General features: G+C 51.7%; 1 protein-coding gene and 1 long non-coding RNA gene across 2 annotated transcripts in view; one reads left to right on the top strand and one right to left on the bottom strand.

The window, feature by feature from the left end:
* Window positions 1-11,561, bottom strand: part of PTGFRN (prostaglandin F2 receptor inhibitor) — an 85,419-nt gene extending 73,858 nt beyond the window's left edge. Inside the window, exon 1 of the mRNA XM_023259040.2 lies at window positions 11,150-11,561. Within this exon, the coding sequence (XP_023114808.1) occupies window positions 11,150-11,546 (397 nt within the window). The 5' untranslated portion in view covers window positions 11,547-11,561. The remainder of the gene's footprint in view (window positions 1-11,149) is intronic.
* A 284-nt stretch (window positions 11,562-11,845) lies between these two features.
* LOC109502563 lies at window positions 11,846-17,804 on the top strand. The gene is made up of 3 exons (XR_006582932.1): window positions 11,846-11,913; window positions 14,982-15,034; window positions 16,817-17,804. It is a non-coding gene; the product is annotated as an uncharacterized LOC109502563 (long non-coding RNA).
* The last annotated feature ends 846 nt before the right edge of the window (window positions 17,805-18,650 follow it).

Here is an 18,650-nt window from a genome sequence, read left to right as displayed (position 1 = left end):
CAACCCGTGAGCTGAGACTCATCCTGGTGTTTCGACTGCACGCTTATTTGCGGGATAAATTGTTATTAAAGCGGGGGCTCTGATGAACGGACCACGCGGTTGCATAAACCGGGTTTCCAGAGAAAAGCATCTAAAATCCCCCTTCTCTCCTCTACGAGGTATCTGTGTCTCTTATCAGGTGTTAGTCCTTCGAAGAAATGTTCTGATCGACCACCTATGGGGAACATCAGTAATTGTTTTGTGAGCCATTTTCCTTGTAGGAAACAACCCAGAATAGGATTAGGGCCTGACTTACCACCTGAATTTAGCAGGCGAGCTCCCTGCAAGCCCCAGCAGACCTCACCAGCCTTATGCACGTGGGCTCTGAGCTGCTATGTGGGCACTGACAACACCTCTCAGGGTGACTTTGCTCACATTCGTCCTCTCCGCCAACCTCCCCTCCTCAGAGCTTAATATCCACATCCCCTGAGGTCTCTCGTACCGTTCCAGTTTAAGTCAGCTGATTCCCGGACGGAATGCCAACCGGCACGACACCGATCTACTCCCGCCTCCGAGACACTGTGCGGGTCATTCTCCTAACTTGAAATGCTCTGCCTGCTCCTGGCTCAAAGTGCTTTCTAGTCCCACCTGCTCCGTGGAGCCTTTCCATAATAACAGCTCCTGGCCTCGCTTTTGTCCCTGGGATCCTGACAGCCCCATATGCACAGCTATCTAATGATTCAGCCACTTCGACGTTTCAAAAGCACCGGCGATCCACTCTGTTATAACGGGTTCCGTCTCCACGTTGGCCCCCCCTTTCCTAGTTCCTTTGTGATTTCCCAGTGTCAGAAACACAGTAAATAGTCCCTAAGTGCTGCTGAAGCACTAAAACGTAAGCTCCCGAGGAAAAGCAGGAACGTCTCATACAGCAGAGTAGGGTAGCAACTGGGCACAAATCATTTATCCACAACCGCCACCACTTTGTGCAATCCAGGGGCCCGCCACATGCCAGGCTCTGGGCTAGGCACCGTGGCCTGAGCTTGAGGCTTACTGTACGGATTCCTCAGTCGAAGATGACGGACTACGGTGCCCTGTAATAAATAAGAAAACGTTTGGATGTGCCAGCCTTCGGAAAATGGAAAAATGAATCGCCGTGCCCAAAGTGGCTTGGCTTCGCTTTCTGAAGTCCTCGCCGCAACAGAAGCAGAACGGCAGCGCACTGGACAGACACCAAATCGGCTGGCACTCCGCTCTTAGGACATCCTAGGGGACGGTGCATTTATACCGCACGAGCCAGCCCTTCACCTTCAAACACGTGCAAGAACTCACTCCTGGAAGGCTCCTGGTAAGCCTGGGAAAATCTCCACATCCAAGATGAGTGAGGGAGCACGGTTAGGTCAGCAGCACACATTACATCTCAAGGCAGCCAGGACGCAGCAAAGACCAAGGCCACAGCAACAACACGGAGGTCCTCCGGGTACACCCTTTTCGTTGGTATCACATCCAACGTCGTTTTTACCTTCCTCCTTCAGACTAACAGAATGAAAAGGAAGAAAGGCCCCACACACGAGAAACACATTTCTGAGCCAGTTAAGGCTCCTGATTGGAAGTGTCGGAATTTCGACTCTCTTGTCCTTTAGGCAAGTGGAAAATCCAAACTAGCATCGATATGTGGACACATTTAAAGATGTCTTTGTCTCTTCTCACTGTGGGGTGGAGACTGTTAGGAAAAAGAGAGTCTATGCAAAGTAACTGTCTCCCAGGCTCTCTCCTAGATTGGAAGGCTAAATGTGGAAGAAAACACAAGTCCCATTTCTGAGGGCTGAGACTTGATTATCTCCACCCCGACTCACTCACTAATGGCTGATTTCCTCGACAACACTTGCAAACAACCGAATCAGTAATAAGAAAATGTCCGCCATCTAGAAATGCCTAATTGGTTTTACTGTTTCTGCAACTTCTCCCAGAAAGTCCGTCTGAAGGCGCAGTTGGCCTGGTGGTTGGGATACCTCCGTGACCTCAAGAACCACAGGGAAAGATACCCTGTTTCCCAGCACGGGAAGTGGTCTGGAAGGAGGAAGCAGTTACCAACACGGACACAGAACAACAAACAATTCCCAGAGCCCTCTGGGTCCCCAGCCGTCCCTCTGTGGAAAGGTGCCAGGCAGGTGAGAGGTGAGAGGCGCAGGCTATAGACAGGAGGAGAGCTGGGGAAGATAGGCCAGGAGCCAGGGACCCCAGGGCTGGACCAAGCAGCCCATATGGCCGCCAGCAGGGGTCAGCGCGGATTCCAGCAGTTCTGGAGATGGAAGGGGGCCTTCGGGATCAGCTAGCCCAGGCCTTACTGGACTGAGGCTAAGAGCTAGTCAGCAACTTGTCCAAGGTCACAAAACTAGTGAGTGGAAGATCGGGGCCAGAATCTGCACCTGCTGTTTTAAAAGACAAGGAAACACATGTTATCACATTTTGGCTAATTGTATCAATTCCTCTGTCTGTTTTCCAACCCAGGTCAGACTCTGCATATCTGTACTGACACAGAGAAGCAGAACAGCCTACTGTGGTAACACGCCCAGACTCTGGAGCCAGGCGGTGTGGGCTTGAATCCCAGCAGCTCCGCCACTGCCCGTAACCTGGAGCAGTTTGCTCCATGTCTCTGTGACTCAGTGTTATCATCTCTCAAATGGGGGGTGGTAACAGCCCCTGCCTCATGGGTTCTGAAGCTCGCTAAAGGACTTCATATGCGGTTTAAGTGCAGTGCCAGGCACAAACTAAGTGCTATGTAAGAGGTAGGGAGGAATTTCTTAGGGAGGAATAATCCCCATATTGGTTTCTCCCTGGCATACCTGCTCTCCAGCCCCCAACTCCTGCTACTCACAGGATCCTGCCTTTTCCCTACAACACCTGGACGTGATATAATTGCCACCACAACAGACCTACGTGAACCGCGTCCTTCGTGGCCAACTGAGCGCCTGTCACATTCCCATAGCGCCCACCCCAGCTCACTTCTAGCTCTAATCCTGATCACGGCCTTTGCCTCAGACAGAGCTCACCAAGGGAAGCCAAGGCCACCAGATACATGCCAAGCTCTCTTCCAGGCCAGTGCTTCTCAAACTTTAGCAGGCATTTGAATCCCCTGGGGATCCGGTTAAAACACAGACTCTGACTCCACAGACTAGAGTGCAGGCCCTGAGATTCTCCCTGATGCCGCCAACGCGGCCGGTCCCCGAGCCCCACTTTGAGTAGCAAAGCTCTAAGGACCACAGAAAGTGTAGTGTTTGCATTTTTCTAGATTTTTATCTTCGTGACAAACCTGCGAGCGAGATATTAGTCCCACTTGACAGATGTAGAAGCCGAGGTCAGAGAGGTGAAGAAACCCGTCCGATGTTGGAGGGCTGCTAAAGGGCACATTCCAAAGCCTGATCCCTACTTGGCCTCCATGAAAGTGATTTCCGAGAGCAGAAAGAGTTTAGAAAAAGCACATGGAATACAAACTGCTGAAATCTTCTTAGCCGGTGAGCATGAGATAAAGATGGGTTATAAAAATGGCCACAAAGTCCCTGTGCTGGAAGTCCCACCTAGCAGCTGAAGGTCTAAAAGCAGCCATCAGAAAGGAGGCTAATTCCACCAATCAACAAGGAAGAAGACGTCCAGAGGAACACGGGAAACACTTTCAGTTTGTGCAGAGAAAGGGAACACACGGACAACCTCTATCGGGCATGTCTGGGGACTCTGTGACCACTCTTCAGGCTAAAAAGGCTGCAAGCGTGGCCGAGCCCATGGTTCCCATGCCACACTGCTCCCTGCACATCCCCCCTCCACCTCGCCCTTCCCTCCTCTCGGGGAGACTGCCTGGCACTCCGACCTCCAGGGCCAGGGTGCTCTGGAAGCCTCCCGCCCTGCTGCCTCCCCGTCCCTGGAGTGCAGCCCCAGCAATCATCCTGTAGCAGCCCTCCACCCCACTCAGCCTGGCCTCCCAGCAGGCAACAACCTGAAAAGGTGAGCTGTGGCACCTGCTATGGCGGTCCCACTTCACTCACTCCTCGACGTCGGCGATTCCGCCTCGTCCTTCACTGTTGGGTCAGAATCACAATCTCGCCATCCAAGGCTTCTCTTCGCCTTGATCTTCCTGCATTTTCAGCAGCATTTGACCAACCCCCATAGCGGGTCTCCTCAAACCCTCTCTGCTTGCTTCTGACAGAGGGCCCTCCTGGATCTTCCTCCAGCCCTGACTATTCCTTCTAGAACTCTCCTTTCCTGGTCCTGCTCCCTAGCTGCCGCCATCCCCGGCTGCATGCCCTTGACCCTCACCTCCATCATCCAGGCGGTGCTGCACCCTGTGGGGACACCACCCACCACACACCCATGCATCCCGTCCCACCCGAGGGACGGCAGACCTGAGTCAGCTCGGTTCACTGTGCAATCGGCAGTCAAAACAATGCCTGGGCCGAGGAGTGTGCACGCTCTCAGTAGTCACTGAATGGATAAGTGACCTCTCAGCAGGTCACTGGACTGCTCAATTTCCACCCTCCAACAGCTCCTCCCAAGGCCAGAACGGGGCGAAAGGGTTGTGATTCACCGGTAAGAGACAACTAGCAATCGCGGTCAAACCGGAGCGCACACGGGAAGTGGTAATATCTGCAGGGCCTTCTTCAGTAAACAGGGCGTCTGGTTTAGAGGCGGCTCCGACCTGTGGGCTCCGGGGGCTGAGAGCATCTGCATCATGACACTGGCTCCTCTTACCATGGCCGACAGGCTGCGAAGTTCTGGCCCAGTCCCGCTCTACATAAGGACGGAGAAGAATCGTTACCAGGACATTCTTGGCTTGGTGTCACTTCTATTTTTAAATTTTTTTTAAATGTTTTATTTATTATTGAGAGACAAAGAGAGACAGAGCACGAGTGGGGGAGGGGCAGAGAGAGGGACATAGAATCCGAAGCAGGCTCCAGGCTCTGAGCTGTCGGCACAGAGCCCGACGCGGGGCTCGAACCCACAGACCGCGAGATCATGACCTGAGCCGATGTCGGACGCTTAACCGACTGAGCCACCCAGGCGCCCCTTGGTGTCACTTTGAAGGTCTGAGAAGTAACCCAACCATCTGCACACTGCTTCTATTTCATTAGGATTCAAAGGGAGCACCCATTCTGAAATGCGTCCTGAACCCTTCAACATAATCCTGTCCTTCAGTGCCGAGAAAAATTCATCTGAGACACAGCAACCCTAGCCAGTGTTTCTCGACTCCCCTGAAATATCCCGAATGATGCAAATGCTCACGTTCCAGCTGCTTATAAAGGTGCAAAGCGGGATGCAATTAAGGTCCCAGAAACATCATACTTAAACTTGAATCATGCTGCTGAGCGACTCCGTAATCTCACACAAACACTTAGGGAGCATTGTGGAGAAATCAGCATTCGAAGAACACAAACGTGTACACGGTGCCATTATCTCTAGTCTCCGGGAAATCACATTGCCGGTCCGCAACTGCGTTAACGACCGGGTCTCATTCTGGTGCTTTGCAAAGACTCTACAGTTGGGGGGGGGGGGTGATTATTCCAAGACCTAAAAACCACTGACTGTGCCAACTGCAGCACTTCGCCTTTTCCAGAAGATAAATTATGAAGCGTCTTTGCCAGTTCAAGTTATTTTCCCAAGGCAGAGAGTCATATGGCCTTGCTCCCCTGCCTTTAAGGAAGCAAGGCAATTAAACTGACCGGCTACGAAGTGCCCTGACAGGTTCCCCCCAGCTTCATTTGATATAAAGTGAGATGCAGACACACACTGCCGGACAAGCACACAGCTTCTGGGACTTCCACACACCGTGCCGATATGAAAATGTATGTTCAATCTACAGGGGGGGAAAAAACCGCTAAAACAAAATAGTCATACGAATGCCGACCGGCCGGACCGCCTTGTAAGGAGCCATCACTGACAACTAGGCTTCCTATTCAGCAGGCTAATAAGAATAATTATAGCCAGGGCAGGCATTAATCAGCTTGGCAGATACAGGAATTCTGTTAACAAGGCTAAAATGAGTGCCAAGGAATCTCTGAAGGCCACGGCACTTCAAAGACCGTTAAGCTGGATGCATTCACTAGGTTCCTCCTGCCAGCCTTCCCCTCCTCCCGTGCTTTCTGGAGGAAGTTGCCCTTGGGTCCCTGGTGACCTGCTAAGGGTTGCAGAGTCGCCACATTTGGGAGGTGGCTCCTGCGACGGCCCCTTCAAGAATTGCACTTGGACTGCACTTGTCCCAGACCCTCCTCTGTTCGACTGCGCTCCGAGTGTCCAAATGCTGCCGCCCTTTTCTGGCAAAACTAATCTCAAGCAACAAACAGCATAAGGTGATGGCGAACATCGGTCAACTTTTCCGTGGTTAACAGGCACAGTGGACTCCAGTGATCAAATCTTGGCTCCGCCGTGGAACAGCTGAATGACTCGGGACACGGGAAGTCAGTTTCCTCGTGTGCAACATGGGAAAAAGAACAGCACCTTTCTCAACGTATTGTGAGGATTCAGTAAGAGAATGCACAATAAAACCTGATGCTTGATATGCGCTCTAGAAACAGCAAATATCGTTACTGTCACGTGCAGAGCCCTCTACAGAAACGAAAAGAACCGGGGCGCCTGGGTGGCTCGGTCGGTTGAGTGTCCGACCTTGGCTCAGGTCATGACCTCGCAGTCGATGGGTCTGAGCCCCACGTCGGGCTCTGTGATGACAGCTCACAGCCTGGAGCCTGCTTCGGATTCTGTGTCTCCCTCGCTCTCTGCCCCTCCCCTCACTCACACTGTCTCTCTCTGTCTCACAAATAAATAAATGTTAAAAAAAAATTTTTTTTAAAAGAAACAAAAAGAACCAATGAAACATTCAGTATATGGACACACGCACATCATGCGAGTGGCTGAGCCTGGGCGGTGCAAGGGTGGGCATATTTGCTTTTTACCTTACATCCTCTGTAACTGACAGAGACTGCTGGTCCTCCCCCCATCCCACCCCCCCCACCCCCCCCCCCAGCCAGATCCACTCTTCTCTTCCACAGTAGCTGGCACTCCACTGCTGCCAGGCCACTTTTTCTCAGCTTCCCTTGCAGCTAGGGTGACCAGACTAAGTTCTCTTGAATGGAATGTGTACAGAGATGATGAGCGCCCCTTGCAAGCCTGGCCTATGAAACCCCCAGGTGTTCTCCTCTATGATCTTTCCTCCATATGGGGCTGGCACGGTGATGGTGACAACCAAGCTGACATTAAGTGGGCTGAAGACAGGGGACTGCCATCAGCCAGGGTGCCAGACGGCTGCGAGGGGCAGGGATACTATTCAACCTTTAACATCCCCTTGGGACTGTTTGGAAAGACACTTCTATATCGTTTGAACCACTATGCTTCGAGAATCTTTCTTTGTTGAAGCAGTCTGGCCTAATTAGTACAAAATTCTTCTATCCTATTTGAATTTTAAAATATAGATGTAATGCTTTTGTCATTTAAAAACGATTTCGATGGATTTGCAAGTTATTCCCTTCTTTAAAGACACACATGGAGAATATCTGAATCCCTCCCCAGATCTTTGTACCTTTCACTCTCTAATCCATGCTGTGTGTTACCTCCTCAAATACATCCCCGTGTTTGTGTTCCTCTCACCCTGAGAGCTTTTTTTTTTTTTTTGAATGTTTATTTTATTTTTGAGAGAGAGAGGGAGACAGAGTCCGAAGCAGGCTCCAGGCTCCAAGCTGTCAATACAGAGCCCGACGCGGGGGCTCGAACTCATGAACCACAAGATCATGACCTAAGCTGAAGTCAGCACTTAACCGACTGAGCCACCCAGGCGCCCCTTACCCTGAGAGCTTCTAATGGCTACCCATTACCCACAGATTGAGGGATATATACGTGTATTCATTCAGTCAGCCAACACTTACCACATACCTACTATGGGCCAGGTGCCCTATTAGTAGTAAGGATACTACAGTGAACAAGATGACCATGGTCCCTGGCTCTAGGGTTATAATCAGGGTGGGGATTTAGCCCAGAAAGAGACAATTATATACAGTGAGATAAATAAGTGACACGACTGGAGAATACACCCACGAGGCCAACAAACCCAGCCCTCGCAGCCCAGACTTCTCAGCACAGCACAGAAAGCCTTCAGGACCTACCCCACACCCACCTTTCCCCTCCCACCTGTTCCTCCTCCCTCCAGCTCCAAGGAGCTTCCCTGCCCTTCCTGAAGCAGCCACACACTCTCACTCATCTGAACTTGATGCCTTCCCACAAGTGTGCATTTCCTGGAATGCTCTCCCACCCCTTCTTTCAAAATTCTAATTATCCTCAAGGCTCAGCTCAAATGTCACCTCTTCAGCAGAATCAACCCCAACCCCAAGTCAAAATTAATCATCCTCTTCCTTGCTTCCTACCAGCACATGGTTCCTCTGTCAGGTATTTCATTCTGTCTTATAGTTAGCTGTTTCATTATTTGTCCATCCACCCGCACCGACCATTCCATGAGGCATCCATCTGGGACGTTCTGTGGGCTCTAATGGGTATTCGAGAAATGCTGTATTTGAATGGATGGACAAGACGGGTCAGACGCAGGCAACAGAAGTGAAAGCCTTCTCTGCGAAGCTGAGTGGGTTCTGATGTGATCACGGAGAGGCAGACGTAGGAAAACTTCATGGAGGAAGCGAGTTTTAGGGGGAAAGGGAATACACAGGCGAGAGGGGAGAAGCAGGAAAAACATTCCTAGGCCATGGGAAATAGAAAGTCCAGAAGGTTCACATACATTCTATGCAAAGGACAGCAAACATTACCTAGAACGAAGTATTTGATTCAGAGAGAAAATCAGAGAGAAGAGACCACAAGGGGCATAGCAGCCTTGGAGGAAAAAATCATAAAGAACCAATGAGCACAGGTGGGACGCCCAAAAACGAACCTTCTGGACAATGATGAACTAAGAAGGGAGGCTGGAGGAAAAGGTCAACCAGGAAGATGTCAGAAGTTATCTGTGGGGGGAACTATCAGAACCTGGGCTAGTAGGATAGTAGCTGCAGAAACAAGAAGAATGGGAAGAAGCTGGAGTCTGTGCTAGGGGAAAAAAGCCACAAAATCGAGGGACTGTGTGAACACAGAGGTCAAAAAAGAGCAGTGACAGCAAGATCACACCAGGATGCAACACAAGAGGAAAGATGAGCTTGTTCATCAACATATTAAGTTTCCGGAGCCAGTACAGCACGGAGGGCTTCCCAGAGGTCACAACGAAGCCACAGCGAGTGCGATGCTGTAGGGCAGAGCTATCATCTGGAATACCAAGCTCAGGAGCTGTTAGAGGAAAAGGCACTAGCTGGTGACACCATAGACGTTCATGTACAGTTAACACGAAATGCCCAACCAGCACAGGATACACTGGGACACATACAACCGAGACTTCCACAAGCTGTGCTTTCCCCGTTTCTATTTTTGCTCTTGCCAATCTCTTTTCCCCCTTTGCCTTTCCCTCGATGTAGTTTCACCCAAGGGCACTCTTTTCAAACTTCCACCTGAGCCCACCATCTGAGCTGGTGCACAGGTTGTAAACTGCACAACTCTAGGGGGAGTCACTCACATTGGCTACAATGTGAAGAATGACGCCTAGAGTTGTGCAGTGCACGGTCTGTGCAACCAACCATGGGCCATGGCTTGGTTTGATCCTGATACATCAGTCCATTAATGGACTATCACAGCAGAGAACTTCAAGGGTCCCGGCGTGAAGGGGAAAGCCTTAGGATCCGAGACCGTACAAGGCATGCTACAAAACTAAGTGAAAGATCTGGAAGCTTTCTGCACATGGTTGCAGCTAAAGCAATATGGCTGGACGAGCTCTCTTAGGGAGTGGATTATAGAAAAAGCCTTCAAAGGTGAAGAAAAAAAACCCAGTAGCAGCTAGAAAGGCTGGCCCACCAGCAGCAGGAGTCATGGGGGTTGGGACAGTGTGGGCCCTGGTGTCAGCAGAAAAAGGAGTGGCTGTGGAAGGCTTCCACTGGGACCTCTGCCTGTAAGTGCAGAGTAGTCATCTGCCCTGTGTGCAGCTGGGGCCTGGCTGGGACAAACACCATACACCATGCATTCTGCAAATGATTCAGATCTGCCTTCTCTCGGGGTTTGGAAGGGAACCCCGGGTCAGGTCGCAGGCCTCCTTCTGTTCTGGTTGACACAGACCAAAGGGATCCAAGAATATTAAAGAACATCAAAGCACTGGGGTCAGAACCTCAGGTACCTTGGTGGTCACTTAACAAACATATGCATTTCTACTGTTGCTAACTGCACGGTTATGTTAAATAACCCTACTATGATAATCACGTAGATTTACACGAAGATGGTGTCTGTGTGTATGGGGTAAAAGGAAAATGGAGAGAACACACACACACACACACCCCAAAGATTCCTTGGGTTGGGGGAAGGCTCTGGGCCAAATTATCCAGAGGCACCCAGATTTGGGGAGGGTGGAAGACAGGGGACAGGAAAGGGAAGAAAAGTAACAGGTAGGAAAAGTTGAAGCAGCCACGGCTCCCAGGTCTTTGTGTGCAAATGTGCAGCTAGGCAGCTTGAAGAAGAGCTGAAGGAAAAGGCTGAGGCAGAATATCGAGCCACCGCCAACATGACGAAGGACGCGCACACCGATTTTTCCTGTAGCGCTCTGGGCCACCCCGTGACCTTCGTAGAAGGAAGTTGGCGGATTCCCTGCCATCCCTGGAAAGGCAACTCAGCGTGGGCTGGCATGTGCCAGGGGCGATTGGGCCAGTCTCGGCTACGGCGGGGCACATCAAAGGCGCGTATTTCCGCCCCCCTCCTGGGGACGCGGCTGGGGACCGCGGGCACCTTCCGAGGCCGGGAGTTCAAGGTGAGCCGGCTCCCGGCGGCCAACAGGTAGGGAGGGCTGCGGGGCGGCGGGGGGAAGCCGGCCACGGGCCACTCCCCCGCCCTCCCCGCACAGGTGGGGCGAGGCGCGCGGCCTGGCCGGGCGGCCCCGCCGGATTCGCGCCCCGCTCCGGGCGGCTCGGCGCCGTTCCCCGCCGGCCCGCGCCGCCCGCGTACCCCGCCGCCTCTCCCGGGAGCCGCCCGGCACCTCGGCGCCCCAGGCCGCGCGCCGCAGCTGCGCCCCGCCGAGCCTCCCCCGGGCCCCCCGCGCCCCGCCGAGCCCCGCGCGTACACTCACCCAGCCCCAGGAGCGCCAGCAGCAGCGGCCTCGGCGCCAGGCGCCCCATGCTCGCCGGGCGGGAGCGGCTCTCCCCCGCCTCCTGCGTCCCCGCCGCCTCTCCTCCTCCTCCTCCTCCAGCTCCGGCTGCTCCAGAGTCCGCGCTCCCCCGCCCGGGCCGCGCGCCTGCTCCGCTCTCCTCGCGAGCCGAGAAATCCCAGCGCTGGGCCGTACGTGAGCCCCTCGCTCCGCGCCGCCCGCCCGCCTGCCCCCGCCCGCCTCCCGCCTCGCGCCTCCCGCCGGCCGGGCACCGGGAGCCGGGCGCCGGAGCCGCCCCGCCGAGCCGAGCGCGCAGCCCCGACCGCTTCCCGAAAGCAAAAGGGAAGAGCCGCAGCGCCCGCCCGCCCGCGCCTCCCATCCGGCGCTCTGCCAGCAACAAACACAAACTTTCCCAAGCCCCTCCCCGCTCCAGGTAACGGAGGCAGCGCCCGGCCACCCGCTTAAAGGGGAGGAGGCGGCGGAGCCCACCCCCCCTCTCCCCTCGGGCCCCCGCCCCACGACCAACTTTCCTCCGACCTTTAAAAGTTGGCCTTGGAAGGACTCCGCTGGAAGCCCCATCGCTGCAGCTCTCTTCCCCGACAGCCCGCGTCCCGCCACTCTGGACGCACCCACGCGTGTCTGCTCTTCCTTCAGCTGCCTCCCACCCACCCCCACCCCCACCACCGCTCGTCTCCAGCCCAGCACCCCACCGACAAGCCGCCGGGCTCTGGCCAAACATTGTTCAGGTAGGACTTCCCCAGAGGTGAGAGGACTTTAAAGGTCACCGATTCCAACCTGTTCGTGGTACGGAGACCTCGTGTTCAGGTGACCTGCCCAAGGACTCACGGCCAAGTGGCAAGACCAGAGCCTCGATCTCACAGGCTCTGCTTACCGCCCTGTGGCCGCGTGGGCCTCTTCCCTCTCCCGGGTGCCTATGGCATTGATTAGAACACTTCCCACAAATACACCCATGGGGAAAAGACAAAAAAAACAAAAAAACAAAAAAAAAAACAAGACCAAAATTCCATGTATTAATAGCTACAGTTCTTGGTATGGAATGTACTCTTAAGACTAAATGGGTGTTGCTTTAAGCGGACACAACTGGTTACCAATACTCTTTTTTCCCTACAATAGGGTTCTGAGCTTCCGATTTGAATACAAAAGGCACAGTATTGAAAAAAAAATTGTTAGTGTTCATCGTTTAAAACTTCACAAGGGTGATTCACAAGAGTGCTCCTATAAGGGACCATCGTGGCGTGCCATGCCCCCCCCCCCAACACCAAGGCCTTTCGTTAATACACGCAAAACAGATCACAGATGTTAATGGACAAACTGCCTGGGTTGGGGAGGGGAACCCTGTTTTTACTCTGATGCATCTTTTCCATTAACAGGTGTATGGTTAGCCAGGTATGGACCCTTCCGAAAGGGACTCTTAAAGGAGCGCCTGGGTGGCTCAGTGGGTTAAGCGTCCCACTCTTGATTTCGGATCCAGCCTTTTGGGGCTGACAGGGCGGACAGAGCTTGCTTGGGATTCTGTCTCCCTCCCTCTTTCTGCACGCGCCCCCCCCCCCACTCCTGCATGCATGTGCGTGCACGCTCTCTCTCTCTCAAAATACATAAATAAACATTAAAAAAAATTCATCCCCGGTGGCACAACAATATGAATGTCTTAATGCCACCGAACTGTATACTTAAACACGGTTAAAATGGTAAATCCTAGTTTAACACAATAAAGAAAACATTTTTATTTCATTTTTGCCACCGAGGTGCTCTTCGTTCTGTTGACCCACCCTGAAACCCCTTTCCACTTCCCATCCCATGGAACCCTCTAGAATTTCGCTGGGAAGTTTTTGAATTTAATTCAATCCACCTTAAATGCAAGCCTGATGTTAGGCCTTGGGAGATGCTGGAACCACAGAGAAGAGGAAGGCTGGGCCCCTCCAGAAGCTGGGATCTTTTCCTTTCTTAACCCCACCACAGCGCTTAATGTCTGGACCACACGTCTTGGCACTTGGTCACATTCAAGTGAGCACGTGCACGTGCTATGGACTGAATGGTTGTACCTACACCCCGCCCCCACCCGCCGCAAATTCATGCATTAAAGCCCTAATCCCGAGTGGTATTTGGAGGTGGGGCTTTTGGGGGGTAATTAGGTCCTGAGGATGGGATGGGGCCCTCATGAATGGAATCAGTGCCCTTATAAGAAGATCTCTGCACCATGTAAAGAGACAGCAAGATGATATCTGTCTGCAAACCAGGAAGAAGGCCCTCACCAGGAACTAAACCATCTAGCAGCTTGATCTTGGACTTAAAGCCTCCAGAACTATGATAAATAAATGTTTTTTTGTTTAAGCCACCTAGTCTATGGCATTTGCCATAGCGGCTTGAGCCGACTAAAACGGTACAACATGCATACTACTCGTATTTTTGTCTAATAAAGGAAAGAGTCGGTGCTAAAAACTCTTTTGTTCAACAAATAAGTACAAGTCTGGACACATGATAGGTCTTCAGTAAATATTTATACAGCGAATTAATGCCAGGCACAGGGCTAGACCCTGGGAATACAGAGATGGACAAGGCATTTCCTGCCCTTGAGGTGCTTAGTGTCCACGCATCATGACTTGGAAGGTGTGACAGCGTAGGCGAGGTGCAGGTGTGACACAGGGAGTGGTCGGTCCCAGGAAAAGTTGTCAAAGAAAGCTGATCAGAGAGTATGTCTGTGAGATGAGTTTCGAATGATTGGGAGGTCTTTAGCTGTGAGGTGTAGGGATGTGCTTATAATAGATGTTGTATATTTAACATGATAGGGATTCTTCTCCCCTCCCCTCCCCTCTCCACCCCCAGGTGTTATTAAATTAATGGTGCATTTTCAATCATGGAAATAGCAGTGGTTAGTAGTTGAAATGGAAATAATAAATAAGACTGCCCAGGCAGGGCAGGCAGAATGATGGCGGAAGTGGATAGCCTGTTGGTAGCGGGCAGTGAGCTGTGTCATGAGAGTCAGCCCAAGTCAGCCGTTTTGTTGCAGAAAATGGGTGTAAATTAATAACTCAACTCCAGACAGTTGCTCATAACCACTGCTCTTTGCATAGCCCTGACTACCAAAGGATAAAATCTCGAAGAAACAGAACACCTGCAGCAGACTGGCACAATTTATTAATTCATGACTCTGGAATCCAATGATGCTTTGCTTATGAAAGATATTTATGCCAGAGTGAGTAACCTCCCATACAGGCAAGGCTTTTGCCCCAACCAATTGTTCTCAGTTTGGTTCATCTGTGGGCTTGCCTAAGGCAAGACTCACTCTCCAGCAACTCTGACCCACACCCAATCCCCAAGGACGTGAGTCCTACCCTGGGTTTCCTTTGCCAGATCACAAAGGACCCTTGGAGGCTCTGGTCAAGACAGCCAGGATTTGTCTCTTGATTATGCTTCTCTGTCTTCGGGCATGTCCCCCTGAAAACCCCATGAAGGTCCTCACACTCACCCCTGACAGATTTTCCTGCTGAGATCAGGAAAGACGCCCTATTATTTAAAGTTAAGAATGGAATTATTAAAAGGTCCCTGTGAATGAATGTGCTGATTGTTCTAAGATTCACCCACACGTGGTGTGTTAGTGATGCCATCCGCACTAGCCCATGTACGCATGCACACACACACACACACACACACAAACACACACACACACATACACACACACACACACAGTCTCCAGATGCCCCTGGCCCTACTTGAGCAGAGTGGCAAGGGAAGGTGTCCAACCTTTCCGTTCCAGTAATCATTCTCGTTAACATAGTCCTTGTTTTCTTTGCAGGTGTCTTTTCCCCCCATTGAAGGTACGGAGGGGATTACCAATCAAAAAGAAATGTAAGATTTAATCATCAAATTAGAGGATGGAATTAAAAGTTAGAAAGGAAGGGGGCGCCTGGGTGGCTCAGTCGGTTAAGCGTCCGACTTCAGCTCAGGTCACGATCTCGCGGTCCGCGAGTTCAAGCCCCACGTCGGGCTCTGGGCTGGTGGCTCAGAGCCTGGAGCTTGCTTCTGATTCTGTGTCTCCTTCTCTCTCTGCCCCTCCCCCGTTCATGCTGTGTCTCTCTCTGTCTCAAAAATAAATGTTAAAAAAAAAAATTTTTTTTTTTAAAGTTAGGAAGAGTGGGGAGGGGAAGCCTTCGTCTCCTGGTGAGTGACAGTCATTCGAAGCCGGTGAGCCTGTGGAGGATGTTACGAAATGCCCAAGTGACAGACTTAAAGACAGTCAGGGCTTCATCTGTTTGGACTGGGTTAAGCATGGTCCTGCGGAGAGCTGAGCTCTGTGACCTCCGGCCTCAGGCTGGAATGGGAGATAGTGGAGAAAATGTTCTTAGATGACCAGATCTACCCCTCATTGAATGTCCGCCTTCCTTCCCCTTGCCATTACTTCCCACCAGCCTTTCTCACCCCACTTGAGCTCTGCTTCACGGCTCAACTGGAATATGGTCTCCAGTTCTCGGCACGACACTGTAAAAATATTTGCAACCTAAAATTCACTCAGAGTAGGGATGCGACCTCAACTACAGGATGCCCAGTTAAACTGGATTCCAGATAAACACGGAATACTTCTTTAGGGTAAGTATGTCCCAAATATCACATGGAGCACACTCATACCGGGAAAAGTATTCCTTGTTTATCCAGAACTTGAAGTCAACTAGGCATCCTGTATTTTTATTTGCGGAGTCTGGCAACCCTTGTCCAGAGAGGAGTTACCTTATATGGAAATAGGTTCTTCCAAAAGACTTGGAGAGGGACAACAGGGAGCTCTCAGTAGTTATCTTCTGATTATTTTGAAGTTTTGCATTTCAAAGGAGGAATAGACTTGCTTCGGGGTGTTATGTTGAGTCACTGGGTAAAAATTGCCAAGAGACAGAATCGGCCTAGTTTGTCACAACCAGAGTGAGCTCAATGATGAGGGGGGCTGCATTTTGTGTCGGTATCCTGCTCTCTCTATAAAGCCTTCAGGCAGACATTAAATGCCTACGTGTAAGGGAGGCTGTGGGGGGATTATCGCAGGGGGGGTGGGGGTGGGGGATGGGACAGAGAAGCTGACCTCAGAGGCAATCCTTTCCAACCTCAAGATCCTGTGATTTATCTAAGGCCAGCCAACTCTCTTGTCTAGTCCCTCTTCCAAAGTGAAATCTTTGTCCACGCTGCTCTTCCCTTTTCTGGAACTTCCAACCCCTTTGGGTGGGGCTGGCTGTCTGCCCTGGAGCTTAGAGAACAGGGTGAATTCATGCACCAGCCACAGCTTTCTCGTGGAAAGCCGGGATCGCTACCCCTGCTACCTACCTACCTACTCTCTACTGGAGAGGACCCATAGCTAAGTTATTCTAAAACCCAGCTGTCGGTTTGGGTGGACGTCTCCCCATTTTTATCCACTCCGTAGCTCATAAACCCCCCTCAGCAAGTCACGTAGCAGAGGGGTACATTTTGCAATTTTGCCTACCTTGGAAGGTGCATGGGGAGTGGCATTTTGCCAGCCAGCCACTTCGTGGTACTTTACTGAATGACTTTTGTCCCCTGTAGCAGAGGCAGGTTTGTAGCACCCATTTTAATGTGTTACTTTTTTTTTTTTTTTTCTGGCCTGAAATTGCATCCATGCTCTGTGACATAAAGCTTGTGGGGGTCTTGATCATCCATCTGCGTCTGAGTTAGGAAGAATGCAAAGTTACCTTCTGAGGAGAATCTCGGGCATCTTGCCCATGAAAACACAGGAGGCCCCGCTCCTGAGCCTCGGTGGGCTGGCCTCGCATCGCCCCTGTATCGTCACGACAGCATGTCAGCTGCTTGACGGGCACGGTAAGTGCCTCTGTGCTTAACCAGCCACCCAGAACGGCCACCATCCAGATGATGATTGCAAACCCACCGCTCCGCAGCATTTTCAAAAGCCCACCTGAGAGAAACAGCATTTATGGAAGATTACCTGAAATAAATGCAGTCTGTATATTCTTCTAGATACCCTACGGTCTACCCCTGAATTATGAATTAAGCAGACAGTCAGTGAGCTCATGCCTAGCTATCTCATATGGGCACCCCCATGACGTTGCTTTCACTGAATTCCAGATTGTCCTGATGGCATCAGTTGGTACTGAGGGATGACCCAACAAACAGCCCGACGCACTTTGCCATTGTCTTTTCCTGGAAGGACAGGTCATTACATCAGGCAGCAGCCTCTCTGCTTAGGAGATCACGGAAGAAGGTTACTCTGTTCTCAGCACTACAAACGATTGCGCTTTTCCTCAGTGACTGCTTTCTTTTTACCTCACGGGCTCCGTAAATGTTATAACTGGTGGTATTTCTCTTTTCATGCTAGTGACTAGACAGGTTATGGTGACATCTGCACCTCCCCCGCCCCCAACAGATGACTAGGACAAAAAGCACAAATTTTGCATAGCCTCACTCACCCCTGTTCTTTTTCCTTGCCCTCATTTGACTTTTTTTCATTTTCCTTTCTTTTACATTCCTGTGCTTGCACCACGTAGGAACCCGCTTCCTGTCCTCGCTGCCACGGGGATACTCTGTTCCACACCTCCTGCCCTTCAAGAGACATTTTAAATTCTAACTCCTCATTTGCAGATTAAATACAATGAGGTAATAATCACAACGAACTCTGCTTCCAGGGAAAGGCTGGAATGTGATGAAGCCCAGGCGGCTGCCCTTGAACTCGGGGCCTGTGTGAGAGAGGCAGACATCCCAGCCCGGGAGCTCCCGAGAAAGGACATCCTTTCGAGAGCAGCAGACAGACCACTGCCTGTCCTCCCCTAACCCTAGCTCAGCGCACTGTTCGTGTGTCCGCAGCACTGGCTGGCAAACGTTAGAATCCACTCGCTTTCTCCAAGCACACAACGGGTGGAGGGTTGGGGTGGTCTGAGAACGTTCCGGGCGGAAGGATGGTAATTCACCTTGGGTTCTATGTAGTTAACAGCTCCAGTGCGCTGGTCCAGCCGGCCCTGAACTGCTCGGTGTCCCCTGCACTCTGCTGCTTCTCATTTTTGAACATTTGCTGCCACCACACCCAGCCTCTGAAACACTGTTCACACTTCTGTGCCTCTGAACTGTCGCCCTTGCCCCCAGTGGAAACAGAAGGGTCAGGCATTACCCTCTGATTTCCCAGCTCCAACAGTTGGAATTGACCCGCAGGGACGTTAACTCCTTCATGCCTCTCTCTGGTCTGCACCTGTCCTGGCCTAGCAGGCAGGAGGGACACAGGTGTGCTCGAGGTGGGCCGCTGATGGCACACACTGAACTGTCCCCCACCGCTTTATGGAAACCCCAGGAGGGGCCGAGAGGTGTGACTTGGGGCATCTGCTAGAGCTTACTCATCACTCCTATCTCCGGGCTGGTGTCCCCCTCCCACAGAACCCCGTGAGTATCTCCAGCTCTTTACTGAAGGCACGTCTTATAGTTACACAACATATCGTTACACTAATGACCGCAGAGGCTGATTTCT

The sequence above is a fragment of the Felis catus genome, chromosome C1 (assembly GCF_018350175.1).
Source record: "Felis catus isolate Fca126 chromosome C1, F.catus_Fca126_mat1.0, whole genome shotgun sequence".
NCBI classification, from domain to species: Eukaryota; Metazoa; Chordata; class Mammalia; order Carnivora; family Felidae; genus Felis; species Felis catus.
This window is presented reverse-complemented; position numbering and strand designations above follow the sequence as displayed.